Source organism: Anomaloglossus baeobatrachus, chromosome 3 (assembly GCF_048569485.1).
Source record: "Anomaloglossus baeobatrachus isolate aAnoBae1 chromosome 3, aAnoBae1.hap1, whole genome shotgun sequence".
Lineage (NCBI taxonomy): Eukaryota > Metazoa > Chordata > Amphibia > Anura > Aromobatidae > Anomaloglossus > Anomaloglossus baeobatrachus.
Window position 1 is genome coordinate 22,623,616 of NC_134355.1, and position 14,957 is coordinate 22,638,572.

Consider the following 14,957-nt stretch of genomic DNA (forward strand, 5'->3'; position numbering starts at 1 on the left):
CCCATCATCCTGTGACAATGAAGCCGAGCGTTCTGCACTGATAGAACAGCTCCCGATGGAAAGGGAATACAAAAAAGCATCCACAAGTAATAAAAACTGATTGTTATAAGAGATGAGTGAATTGATTCAAGGCTAATTGAATTTTTTTAATTTTAGGAACCTGATAAATTACAATAATTTGTGATTTGATTTGTACAAATCACCAAAAACGCCCATTTTACAGATAAGGTCATGCATAATGAAGAGGAGCTATTATGTCACATGATATAGCACGGCCAATCAGGAAGGATTATCATAGCCTGTATAAAAGCCGAGGCAGGGAATGAAGCAGCCGCTTTGTAGTGAATCTGGAAAGTGAGAGGACGTCACAGCTCACAGATCAATCACAGAGATAAGGAATCAAAGCTGAATATACATTGCAGCTCAGCAATGGTATCAATTTTCAAGACTTTAGAGTGTCAAGATCCTTTAACACCAGCCGACCAGGGCTCTAAAAGACCAGTAGCCGCCGGTTTACCCAGCACGACCCGGCCTTAGATGAATTTTATCTAATACTGACCAGAATGTGTAATCCAAGAGCTGGATAGTAAAGTAATAATAATATGTACAACTGGGAGGAGCCTCACAGAGCACCGCTCCGCTACTCACCAGAAACTGACGCCATCGGGCCGTATGATTCGGGTTGGCAGCACTTATGTTACGACAGAACATTCCAGGATAAAAGAAGAGACCGGAACACGCCCTGTGAAAAATGATTTTATTTCTGAAAGATGGTCACTTCAGAGACCGAGTCCCTTTAAGATGTTTCAAAAACTTCTGTGTAAAACCTTGGTTCTTTATTTCCATGCGGCCGTTTCCTCCAGAAGCAGAAACAGTGAAATTCCAACAAATTTCATTTCTTTTTTGTGCCAATTTCCAAAAGAATTTCATAAATTATTCCGTGTTTCATAAATATACAAGTAAAATATATCTATATATTATCTGTGAAGTCGGGAGCTCTGCTCCAACCGCTCACAAGGTACAAAGTGGAAAACTTATTGTGAGGACCAAAGACCTTGAGACGAGGATTCACCTTCAGTTCAGCAAGAAACTTTCCAAGGACACAATGACGCCGAGATATCATCGTTATCAAGTATTCTGCTCCAGTCACTTCCAAAGCTGCAACCACACAACGTTCTGGGAGCAAACGCATCTCCGAGACAGACAGACGGATGGACAGATAGAAGGATGGATACATGGATGGATGGATAGACGGATGGATGGATGGATGGATAGATGGATAGATGGATGGAGATATACATGGATGAAAGGAAAATGGAGAGATTGATGGATGAATAGATATGAAATGGATGGATGGATAGATAGATGGAGAGATGGAAGGATAGAAAGATGGATAGATAGAAGGATGGATGGATATATATAGGAATAGATGTTGGGGAGATGGATGTATGGATAGATGGATGGATAGATGGAGAGATGAATGGATAGATGGAGAGATGGATGGATAGATGGAGAGATGGATGGCTAGACAGATGGATAGCTAGAAGGATGGATGGATGGATATATAGGAATAGATGTTGGGGAGATGGATGGATGGATAGATGGATGGATAGATGGATGGATGGAGGGATGAATGGATAGATGGGGAGATGGATGGATAGATGGATGGATGGAGAGAAGGACGCATTGAGAGATGGATAGCTATGAGAAGATTGGATGGATAGATGGATGATGGAGAGATGGAGAGATAGAAAGATGGATGGATGGATGGAGAGATGGATGGATATATATATAGGAATATATGTTGAGGAGATGGATGGATAGATGGATGGATGGAGAGATGGAATGATAGCTGGATGGATGGATCGGTGGATGGATGGAGAGATGGATGGATCGATGGATGGATGGAGAGATGGATGGATGGATAGCTATGAGATGGATGGATGGAGAGATGGATGGATGGATGGATAGCTATGGGATGGATGGATGGATGGATGGATGTAGAGATGGATGGATGGATAGCTATGGGATGGATGGATGGAGAGATGGATGAATGTATAGATAGACAGATTTACAGACGTCTCCGCTAATGTTGCGACCCATGACTGCAGTATATGATGGATCCATTTAAACTTTGTATATTAATCCAATATATCCATGTGGATGATAATCAACAATATGTGAGCCCACTTTTACGGTGCAGCGTGAGTGTTGACCGCTCTTCGTCGTCTTTCCCCATTTTTTCCCCATGTGCTTTCATCTCTTATGTACTGATGATGGTGATGATGGTATCGGCCTCCCAGGTCGGCCATTGTTTCTCTGGTCTTCATTGGACTTTACTGGAAAACAAAAAAGTTCTACCCTGGAGTTTCCGTTCTTCACCTTCCGCGTCTCCATCGTCGTTTTCTTGCTCCTTAATAATGTCGTCTTTCCCGTCCCGTTTTTCGTACCTCAGCGGAGCAGCGCCGGCGTCACCGCAGGCAATGGGCTTTGCCACGAGGGTTTCCACTTTTCTGGTGCGCTGGTTGCGTTGCCCTCAGTGGAAGTCGTGTAGGACCATTTCCCAGCGCTGACTGATAGCAGTGGTCTCGCACGGGTTGATCACGATCTCTCGGTTGTTTTCGTCGGTGTCGCCGATGATTTCTGTATCCAGGCAGAAGTGTGACGCCATGTGCTCGATGTGAGAGCCGACTTTACTCCATCTCTGACATCAAAAAAAAAAAAAAAAAGAAAAGTTAGCTCGAGAATTAGGAGACGGGGATTAATATTTACAAACAAAAGTTTAAAAACCGCCAACAATTAGTAATTCAAACAGATCCGCTGACTTTTTGAAAAGTTTGAATTAATTTGCAATATTCTTACATTTGTACATAGTTGTAAGAGTCTACAAATCCCTCTATGGACATTCATGATCTCAGATGAAAGAACGGAGGGGATTATATTATCATTTTCAGGGGCTGGAAGCTCAATAAACTCTCGTTATATACGATATACAAGCTCCGCTATCTGCTATTCATACTATTACTTCTTTTCCTCCTTTATAAAATGGTCACATGCTACTTTGTATAAATGTTCAGAGCGCTATATCGGTTGCAGTAAAGCGACATTCCGCTATGTTGCAAAAAAATGCATTGCAGAATCTAGCCTCAAGGTGGCGCCATCCACAATGTATTTGTATTGTAGGGAGGAAAATCTCTGACAATTTCATTCCAGACTCGTTTCGCCCACCCCCTTCCTTCCCAAAATAAGTGATGTGGATTTAGGGTCCACAAGCCCATATACCAAGTATATAATTTTTTTTCCCAGGATGACTTGTTCATTTTTGGCTGCAGCGGTGTCACCTTACCTGCCGGCCGTCTCCGTCTTTACAGGGTAAGAGAACCACCTGGGTCCCTGGAAATAAGGTGTGCACCGACAGACAGAGATCCTGCTGACTGATCTGCTGAACCTGAGTGTAAATCCATTCCTGGGAAAGAGAAGACAGAAATCAGGGTAACGACTGACCAGAAACGTTACAAATTACTGGAATTTATCATTTAAAGGGGTCCTACAATCCTTAATTAACAGAAGAATATTTTGACGATGAGCAGATCACAAAGTGTCCCCCAGGTTGGAACCCCCACAAACAGCTGTAATCTAGAGGAAAACCTGACAATAAGTATTGCATTTTTAAAACAGTGCCCCCGCAGGTGAAATAAGGTATTACACATTAGACTGTCTGTAATGCAGAATAGGACAGGTCCTCCAGAGTCGTTCTTGGCAGCCGCTGCTCCCCACTCTGACCAACAGAGCTCCTGAGCAGAAAACCCCCTGTATTATTTTATAAATCCTTAAAATAGATTTTCTATCACAAATGTAATAAAAAAAAGAACATTTTCAAATACTTTTGTGTCATCTACCTTTTGATAATTTAGTTTCTTTGTTAAAAAATGACAAGGGGAATGACAACCATTACAGCCCTTTAAAAGTTGGTATCTATTTTTAAAGAGGTAGTTACCTTTCATTCTATACTAACAGCTAACAGTTACCATTCATTCTATACTAACAGCTAACAGTTACCATTCATTCTATACTAACAGTTACCCTTCATTCTATACTAACAGCTAACAGTTACCATTCATTCTATACTAACAGTTACCCTTCATTCTATACTAACAGCTAACAGTTACCATTCATTCTATACTAACAGTTACCATTCATTCTATACTAACAGCTAACAGTTACCATTCATTCTATACTAACAGCTAACAGTTACCATTCATTCTATACTAACAGCTAACAGTTACCCTTCATTCTATACTAACAGCTAACAGTTACCATTCATTCTATACTAACAGTTACCCTTCATTCTATACTAACAGCTAACAGTTACCATTCATTCTATACTAACAGTTACCCTTCATTCTATACTAACAGCTAACAGTTACCATTCATTCTATACTAACAGTTACCCTTCATTCTATACTAACAGCTAACAGTTACCATTCATTTGATACTAACAGTTACCCTTCATTCTATACTAACAGCTAACAGTTACCATTCATTTGATACTAACAGTTACCCTTCATTCTATACTAATAGCTAACAGTTACCATTCATTTCATACTAACAGTTACACTTCATTCTATACTAACAAGCTAACAGTTAACTGTTATTATAGAATGAAAGGTAACTGTTAGTTATCTTATAAGTATGGTGAACCCTCAGGTAAGCCTAAATGAAGGTCAATGGACACAGGTGGCTGAATTGAAGGAATTGCTTAATCACCCATTTACCGTGACGAAAAAATTACAAGCTGAGGATTTAACTCCTGGCATTTTCATAAGGGAGTGGAAGAACTTGCTATTTTGCCTGTCCCAAAGAGGAGGTTTAATCACAGATGGCATTTCTGCTTCAATGAATTGAAGAGACACATCTATTGGAAAATAAAATTCTTCTGGCAGCTGTTTATGCGGACGCAAGTCATCGTATACTGCTTGATGATCAACGGCTTACTAAAGGAAAAGCTGCTCTGACTGAGGTAGCAGTTAGGATGAGTGGCCTACAGGACTGCCAGGCGCAAGAGGACTTGGGTCCTGACAGTGCTACTGCTGCCGTATCTTCATCCTCATCAGATGAGTTTAACTTTTGAAAAGTATTTGGATGACATGGAGCAGGCAAAGCGTTGCCGCAAGGAAAAAGATTTCACTCCGTCTCCTATAGCACCAGATTGACCAGATTTCAGTAACATTTTTCACTTGTTCTCAAAGAAATAGAAAAATTCAACCGTTCATCAAAACTGACTGTGCACGAGGCAATTCCTCTATACCCGGAAATTGTTACAGATGTTGCCCATGTGGTTATGGCTTTGCCTCCAACCCAAGTTACTGTAGAGAGGTTGTTCTCCAGCCTTAAAATTATTAGGTAAGATTTGAGGTCATCTGCGAAGGAGGATCTGATGGAGGCAATTCTATTTCTCACAACAAATTCATAGACTGCACAAATGTTATTTACTATGCTTTTGTTGAAAACTGTTTTTTGCCACTTACATAGTGTATTACATAGTGTATTGCATAGTGTTATTTATATCTAATATATAAAGCGGAGTGTGTGTGTGTGTGTGTGTGTATGTCCGCTAAAGGAATCCGCACCGTCGCATTTTCAATCACGAAATTTTGCACAGACGCCTTATGTCACCCAGGGAGCGTCGTAGACTATGTTTTGACAGAAAAAATTAACCCCGTGCTTTACAGTTAGTCTCTAAAATCCTGCCGCCATTAAACTGAATGGAGGTGGGAGCTATAGGTTATTAATAGCAACTGTCAGTGGTTGCTATAGGAACAAAATAAACTGTTAGTTGAAGCTTATGTGTGAGGTTATATGATGTCGGTGGAGAGATGGATAGAGAGAGACAGAGAGAGACACAGACAGACAGACAGAGAGACAGACAGACCTGGAAAGAGACAGATGGGCAAAGAGAAGGGCGGGCAAAGAGACAGACGGGCAAAGAGAAAGACGAGCAAAGAGAAAGACGGGCAAAGAGACAGACGGGCAAAGAGACAGACGGGCAAAGAGACAGACGGGCAAAGAGACAGACGGGCAAAGAGACAGACGGGCAAAGAGACAGCCGGGGAAAGAGACAGCCGGGGAAAGAGACAGCCGGGGAAAGGGACAGCCGGGGAAAGAGACAGCCGGGGAAAGAGACAGCTGGGGAAAGAGTCCGAGGGGGAAAGAGACCGAGGGGGAAAGAGACAGTCCTGGAAAGAGTCAGCCGGGCAAAGAGACAGCCCTGGAAAGAGAGAGCCCTAGAAACAGGCAGACGGGGAAAGAGACAGCCCTGGAAAGAGACAGCCGGGGAAAGAGACAGCTGGGGAAAGAGACAGCAAGGGAAAGAGACAAACCTAGAAAGAGACAAACCTGGAAAAAGACAGACAGGCAAAGAGACAGACGGGCAAAGAGACAGACGGGCAAAGAGACAAACGGGCAAAGAGACAAATGGGCAAAGAGACAGACGGGCAAAGAGACAGACGGGCATAGAGACAGGCCTGGAAAGAGACAGCCGGGGAAAGAGACAGCTGGGGAAAGAGACAGCAAGGGAAAGAGACAAACCTGGAAAAAGACAGACGGGCAAAGAGACAGACCTGGAAAGAGACAGACCTGGAAAGAGACAGACGGGGAAAGAGACAGACGGGGAAAGAGACAGACGGGGAAAGAGACAGACGGGGAAAGAGACAGACGGGGAAAGAGACAGCTGGGCAAAGAGACAGCCGGGCAAAGAGACAGCCGGGCAAAGAGACAGCCGGGCAAAGAGACAGCCCGGGCAAAGAGACAGCCCGGGCAAAGAGACAGCCCGGGCAAAGAGACAGCCCGGGCAAAGAGACAGCCCGGGCAAAGAGACAGCCCGGGCAAAGAGACATCCCTGGAAAGAGACAGCCGGGGAAAGAGACAGCCGGGGAAAGAGACAGCCGGGGAAAGAGACAGCCGGGGAAAGAGACAGCCGGGGAAAGAGACAGCCGGGGAAAGAGACAGCCGGGGAAAGAGACAGCCGGGGAAAGAGACAGCCGGGGAAAGAGACAGCCGGGGAAAGAGACAGACCTGAAAAGGGACAGACCTGGAAAGAGAAAGACCTGGAAAGAGACAGACCTGGAAAGAGACAGACCAAGACAGACGGGGAAAGAGACAGACAGGGAAAGAGACAGACGGGGAAAGAGACAGACGGGGAAAGAGACAGACGGGGAAAGAGACAGACAGGGAAAGAGACAGACAGGGAAAGAGACAGACAGGGAAAGAGACAGACAGGGAAAGAGACAGACAGGGAAAGAGACAGACAGGGAAAGAGACAGACAGGGAAAGAGACAGACACACACACACATACATAGAGACAGACACAGAGATGAAGACAGATAGACTGATACAAATACAGACAGAGATAGAAATAGTCAGACACAGACATAGACACAGACAGACAAGGAAAGAGACAGAGAGACAGACAGACAGCAACACACAGACAGAGACTGGGAGAGAGACAGAGAGACGGTTACTATCCCGGGCAACGCCTGGGTACTACAGCTAGTATAAAATCTATTACATAGTGTATTACAAATTTACAATTTATTACAGTTTTTTGTGTTCTAAAGTTGTAATCCAATAAATATACTTTATGTTCTATCTAAATATCTTGATTATTGTATCATAAAAATAATTAAATGTCTGTTGTTCACATTGTACTACAATAAATTTTTCACTTAACTTTAAGAAATATATGTGGGAGTCGGAGTCTTGGAGTCGGAGTCGGTGCAAGGGAAATTGAGGAGTCGGAGTCGCAGGTTTGGCTTACCGACTCCACAGCCCTGTCTATACTTACAGTTAACAGCTACCTTTCATTCTATACTAACAGCTAACAGTTACCCATCATTCTATACTAACAGCTAACAGTTACCCTTCATTCTATACTAACAGCTAACAGTTACCCTTTATTCTATACTAACAGCTAACAGTTACCCTTCATTCTATACTAACAGCTAACAGTTACCCTTCATTCTATACTAACAGCTAACAGTTACCCTTCATTCTATACTAACAGCTAACAGTTACCCTTCATTCTATACTAACAGCTAACAGTTACCCATCATTTTATACTAACAGCTAACAGTTACCCATCATTCTATACTAACAGCTAACAGTTACCCATCATTCTATACTAACAGCTAACAGTTACCCATCATTTTATACTAACAGCTAACAGTTACCCTTCATTCTATACCAACAGCTAACAGTTACCCATCATTCTATACTAACAGCTAACAGTTACCATTCATTTTATACTAACAGCTAATAGTTACCCTTCATTCTATACTAACAGCTAACAGTTACCCTTCATTCTATACTAACAGCTAACAGTTACCCTTTATTCTTTACTAACAGCTAACAGTTACCATTCATTTTATACTAACAGCTAACAGTTACCCTCTATTCTATACTAACAGCTAACAGTTACCCTTCATTCTATACTAACAGCTAACAGTTACCCTTCATTCTATACTAACAGCTAACAGTTACCCTTTATTCTATACTAACAGCTAACAGTTACCCTTCATTCTATACTAACAGCTAACCTTTATTCTATACTAACAGCTAACAGTTACCATTCATTTTATACTAACAGCTAACAGTTACCCTTCATTCTATACTAACAGCTAACAGTTACCCTTCATTCTATACTAACAGCTAACAGTTACCCTTCATTCTATACTAACAGCTAACAGTTACCCTTTATTCTATACTAACAGCTAACAGTTACCCTTCATTCTATACTAACAGCTAACCTTTATTCTATACTAACAGCTAACAGTTACCATTCATTTTATACTAACAGCTAACAGTTACCCTTCATTCTATACTAACAGCTAACAGTTACCCTTCATTCTATACTAACAGCTAACAGTTACCCTTCATTCTATACTAACAGCTAACAGTTACCCATCATTTTATACTAACAGCTAACAGTTACCCTTCATTCTATACCAACAGCTAACAGTTACCCATCATTCTATACTAACAGCTAACAGTTACCCATCATTCTATACTAACAGCTAACAGTTACCCATCATTCTATACTAACAGCTAACAGTTACCCTTTATTCTATACTAACAGCTAACAGTTACCCATCATTCTATACTAACAGCTAACAGTTACCCATCATTTTATACTAACAGATAACAGTTACCCATTCTATACTAACAGCTAACAGTTACCCATCATTTTATACTAACAGCTAACAGTTACCCATCATTTTATACTAACAGCTAACAGTTACCCATCATTCTATACTAACAGCTAACAGTTACCCATCATTCTATACTAACAGCTAACAGTTACCCTTCATTCTATACTAACAGCTAACAGTTACCCTTCATTCTATACCAACAGCTAACAGTTACCCATCATTCTATACTAACAGCTAACAGTTACCCATCATTCTATACTAACAGCTAACAGTTACCATTCATTTTATACTAACAGCTAATAGTTACCCTTCATTCTATACTAACAGCTAAGTTACCCTTTATTCTATACTAACAGCTAACAGTTACCCATCATTTTATACTAACAGCTATCAGTTACCCTTCATTCTATACTAACAGCTAACAGTTACCCTTCATTCTATACTAACAGCTAACAATTACCATTCATTTTATACTAACAGCTAACAGTTACCCTTTATTCTATACTAACAGCTAACAGTTACCCATCATTCTATACTAACAGCTAACAGTTACCCATCATTTTATACTAACAGCTAACAGTTACCCATCATTCTATACTAACAGCTAACAGTTACCATTCATTTTATACTAACAGCTAACAGTTACCCTTTATTCTATACTAACAGCTAACAGTTACCCATCATTCTATACTAACAGCTAACAGTTACCCATCATTTTATACTAACAGATAACAGTTACCCATCATTCTATACTAACAGCTAACAGTTACCCATCATTTTATACTAACAGCTAACAGTTACCCATCATTCTATACTAACAGCTAACAGTTACCCTTTATTCTATACCAACAGCTAACAGTTACCCATCATTCAATACTAACAGCTAACAGTTACCCATCATTTTATACTAACAGCTAACAGTTACCCATCATTCTATACTAACAGCTAACAGTTACCCTTTATTCTATACCAACAGCTAACAGTTACCCATCATTCTATACTAACAGCTAAGTTACCCTTTATTCTATACTAACAGCTAACAGTTACCCTTTATTCTATACTAACAGCTAACAGTTACCCTCTATTCTATACTAACAGCTAACAGTTACCCATCATTCTATACTAACAGATAACAGTTACCCATCATTCTATACTAACAGCTAACAGTTACCCATCATTCTATACTAACAGCTAACAGTTACCCTCTATTCTATACTAACAGCTAACAGTTACCCATCATTCTATACTAACAGCTAACAGTTACCCATCATTTTATACTAACAGATAACAGTTACCCATCATTCTATACTAACAGCTAACAGTTACCCATCATTTTATACTAACAGCTAACAGTTACCCATCATTCTATACTAACAGCTAACAGTTACCCTTTATTCTATACCAACAGCTAACAGTTACCCTTTATTCTATACCAACAGCTAACAGTTACCCATCATTCTATACTAACAGCTAACAGTTACCCATCATTCAATACTAACAGCTAACAGTTACCCATCATTTTATACTAACAGCTAACAGTTACCCATCATTCTATACTAACAGCTAACAGTTACCCTTTATTCTATACCAACAGCTAACAGTTACCCATCATTCTATACTAACAGCTAAGTTACCCTTTATTCTATACTAACAGCTAACAGTTACCCTTTATTCTATACTAACAGCTAACAGTTACCCTCTATTCTATACTAACAGCTAACAGTTACCCATCATTCTATACTAACAGATAACAGTTACCCATCATTCTATACTAACAGCTAACAGTTACCCATCATTCTATACTAACAGCTAACAGTTACCCATCATTCTATACTAACAGATAACAGTTACCCATCATTCTATACTAACAGCTAACAGTTACCCTTTATTCTATACTAACAGCTAACAGTTACCTCTATTCTATACTAACAGCTAACAGTTACCCATCATTCTATACTAACAGCTAACAGTTACCCATCATTCTATACTAACAGCTAACAGTTACCCATCATTCTATACTAACAGATAACAGTTACCCATCATTCTATACTAACAGCTAACAGTTACCCTTTATTCTATACTAACAGCTAACAGTTACCTCTATTCTATACTAACAGCTAACAGTTACCCATCATTCTATACTAACAGCTAACAGTTACCCATCATTCTATACTAACAGCTAACAGTTACCCATCATTCTATACTAACAACTAAGGCTAGGTTCACACTTCCGTTGTTTTAAATCCGACAGGTCCGTCAGCAACGGACCAGTCGATTTTTAGTTGTCAACTGATGCAAAGGATGTGTTTTTCACAGGATTCCTTTCACAGGAATCCTGTGAAAAAACGGATCCGTTGCATCCGCTGTGCGTCCGTTTTTTGACGGATCAGTCATGATCCGTTTGTGTTTGGGACAGCCCAGCGGGTGTGCCAAACATGCTGGGCATGCTCAGTAGAGCATGACGGAATCCAGCGCTGGATTCCGTCGTAAGACGGATTACTACGGAATCCAGCACCATAGACATACATTCCAAGCGTGACGGACTGCGGCGGATTCCAGCGCGGTGTGTCAATTTTGACGGCCAGAAAAACGTTACATTCTGCGTTGCTCCCGCCCGGCGGTCAGTCAAAAAACGACTATGGGGAGATAAGGTATGCACACCAGTGACTATGTAAGGGGAATACATGGAATAGCAGAAACTGCTGTGTGAATACTGACTTTGAAAAATCCAATAGCTACATGTAAAGTGAAAATGTGAAAAATGGAATCTGCATTACTGCCATGAACATATGAATCAAGAGAAATTTAGCTACTGAATTGATCAATGCAATAGAGCCCCAACACTACGCCAAAGTATTTCTCTACGTTGGGGTCCCTAGCCTGTGTGTGTCCTCTCATGCAGTTAAAAAACTTACCGTGTATGGGGAGCTGAGACCCAGGCTATATATGCGTATGATATGGATTGGCAATAGGTGTGGTTGGGGAGGGTTCCCAAACGAAAAAATACTAACAATAAGGATAACGTTTGGAACACCATTCTAAGTCTGAACTGGGTGCAAAAACCTAAAAAAACATCACTATGGGGAGATAAGGTATGCACACCAGTGACTATGTAAGGGGAATACATGGAATAGCAGAAACTGCTGTGTGAATACTGACTTTGAAAAATCCAATAGCTACATGTAAAATGAAAATGTGAAAAATGGAATCTGCATTACTGCCATGAACATATGAATCAAGAGAAATTTAGCTACTGAATTGATCAATGCAATAGAGCCCCAACACTACGCCAAAGTATTTCTCTACGTTGGGGTCCCTAGCCTGTGTGTGTCCTCTCATGCAGTTAAAAAACTTACCGTGTATGGGGAGCTGAGACCCAGGCTATATATGCGTATGATATGGATTGGCAATAGGTGTGGTTGGGGAGGGTTCCCAAACGAAAAAATACTAACAATAAGGATAACGTTTGGAACACCATTCTAAGTCTGAACTGGGTGCAAAAACCTAAAAAAACATCACTATGGGGAGATAAGGTATGCACACCAGTGACTATGTAAGGGGAATACATGGAATAGCAGAAACTGCTGTGTGAATACTGACTTTGAAACAATACTAACAATAAGGATAACGTTTGGAACACCATTCTAAGTCTGAACTGGGTGCAAAAACCTTTTTTTCAGGTTTTTGCACCCAGTTCAGACTTAGAATGGTGTTCCAAACGTTATCCTTATTGTTAGTATTTTTTCGTTTGGGAACCCTCCCCAACCACACCTATTGCCAATCCATATCATACGCATATATAGCCTGGGTCTCAGCTCCCCATACACGGTAAGTTTTTTAACTGCATGAGAGGACACACACAGGCTAGGGACCCCAACGTAGAGAAATACTTTGGCGTAGTGTTGGGGCTCTATTGCATTGATCAATTCAGTAGCTAAATTTCTCTTGATTCATATGTTCATGGCAGTAATGCAGATTCCATTTTTCACATTTTCACTTTACATGTAGCTATTGGATTTTTCAAAGTCAGTATTCACACAGCAGTTTCTGCTATTCCATGTATTCCCCTTACATAGTCACTGGTGTGCATACCTTATCTCCCCATAGTGATGTTTTTTTAGGTTTTTGCACCCAGTTCAGACTTAGAATGGTGTTCCAAACGTTATCCTTATTGTTAGTATTTTTTCGTTTGGGAACCCTCCCCAACCACACCTATTGCCAATCCATATCATACGCATATATAGCCTGGGTCTCAGCTCCCCATACACGGTAAGTTTTTTAACTGCATGAGAGGACACACACAGGCTAGGGACCCCAACGTAGAGAAATACTTTGGCGTAGTGTTGGGGCTCTATTGCATTGATCAATTCAGTAGCTAAATTTCTCTTGATTCATATGTTCATGGCAGTAATGCAGATTCCATTTTTCACATTTTCATTTTACATGTAGCTATTGGATTTTTCAAAGTCAGTATTCACACAGCAGTTTCTGCTATTCCATGTATTCCCCTTACATAGTCACTGGTGTGCATACCTTATCTCCCCATAGTGATGTTTTTTTAGGTTTTTGCACCCAGTTCAGACTTAGAATGGTGTTCCAAACGTTATCCTTATTGTTAGTATTTTTTCGTTTGGGAACCCTCCCCAACCACACCTATTGCCAATCCATATCATACGCATATATAGCCTGGGTCTCAGCTCCCCATACACGGTAAGTTTTTTAACTGCATGAGAGGACACACACAGGCTAGGGACCCCAACGTAGAGAAATACTTTGGCGTAGTGTTGGGGCTCTATTGCATTGATCAATTCAGTAGCTAAATTTCTCTTGATTCATATGTTCATGGCAGTAATGCAGATTCCATTTTTCACATTTTCACTTTACATGTAGCTATTGGATTTTTCAAAGTCAGTATTCACACAGCAGTTTCTGCTATTCCATGTATTCCCCTTACATAGTCACTGGTGTGCATACCTTATCTCCCCATAGTGATGTTTTTTTAGGTTTTTGCACCCAGTTCAGACTTAGAATGGTGTTCCAAACGTTATCCTTATTGTTAGTATTTTTTCGTTTGGGAACCCTCCCCAACCACACCTATTGCCAATCCATATCATACGCATATATAGCCTGGGTCTCAGCTCCCCATACACGGTAAGTTTTTTAACTGCATGAGAGGACACACACAGGCTAGGGACCCCAACGTAGAGAAATACTTTGGCGTAGTGTTGGGGCTCTATTGCATTGATCAATTCAGTAGCTAAATTTCTCTTGATTCATATGTTCATGGCAGTAATGCAGATTCCATTTTTCACATTTTCACTTTACATGTAGCTATTGGATTTTTCAAAGTCAGTATTCACACAGCAGTTTCTGCTATTCCATGTATTCCCCTTACATAGTCACTGGTGTGCATACCTTATCTCCCCATAGTGATGTTTTTTTAGGTTTTTGCACCCAGTTCAGACTTAGAATGGTGTTCCAAACGTTATCCTTATTGTTAGTATTTTTTCGTTTGGGAACCCTCCCCAACCACACCTATTGCCAATCCATATCATACGCATATATAGCCTGGGTCTCAGCTCCCCATACACGGTAAGTTTTTTAACTGCATGAGAGGACACACACAGGCTAGGGACCCCAACGTAGAGAAATACTTTGGCGTAGTGTTGGGGCTCTATTGCATTGATCAATTCAGTAGCTAAATTTCTCTTGATTCATATGTTCATGGCAGTAATGCAGATTCCATTTTTC

At 40.6% G+C, this 14,957-nt stretch overlaps 1 protein-coding gene across 1 annotated transcript in view; it reads right to left on the reverse strand.

Annotated features, from left to right (window-relative positions):
• Positions 1-743: 743 nt before the first annotated feature.
• GALNT14 (polypeptide N-acetylgalactosaminyltransferase 14) overlaps positions 744-14,957 on the reverse strand; it is a 195,232-nt gene continuing 181,018 nt past the window's right edge. The window contains exons 13-14 of the mRNA XM_075341425.1: positions 3,347-3,466; positions 744-2,704 (exon numbers count right to left, since the gene is read on the reverse strand). Of these exons, the coding sequence (XP_075197540.1) occupies positions 2,537-2,704; positions 3,347-3,466 (288 nt within the window). The 3' untranslated portion in view covers positions 744-2,536. The remainder of the gene's footprint in view (positions 2,705-3,346; positions 3,467-14,957) is intronic.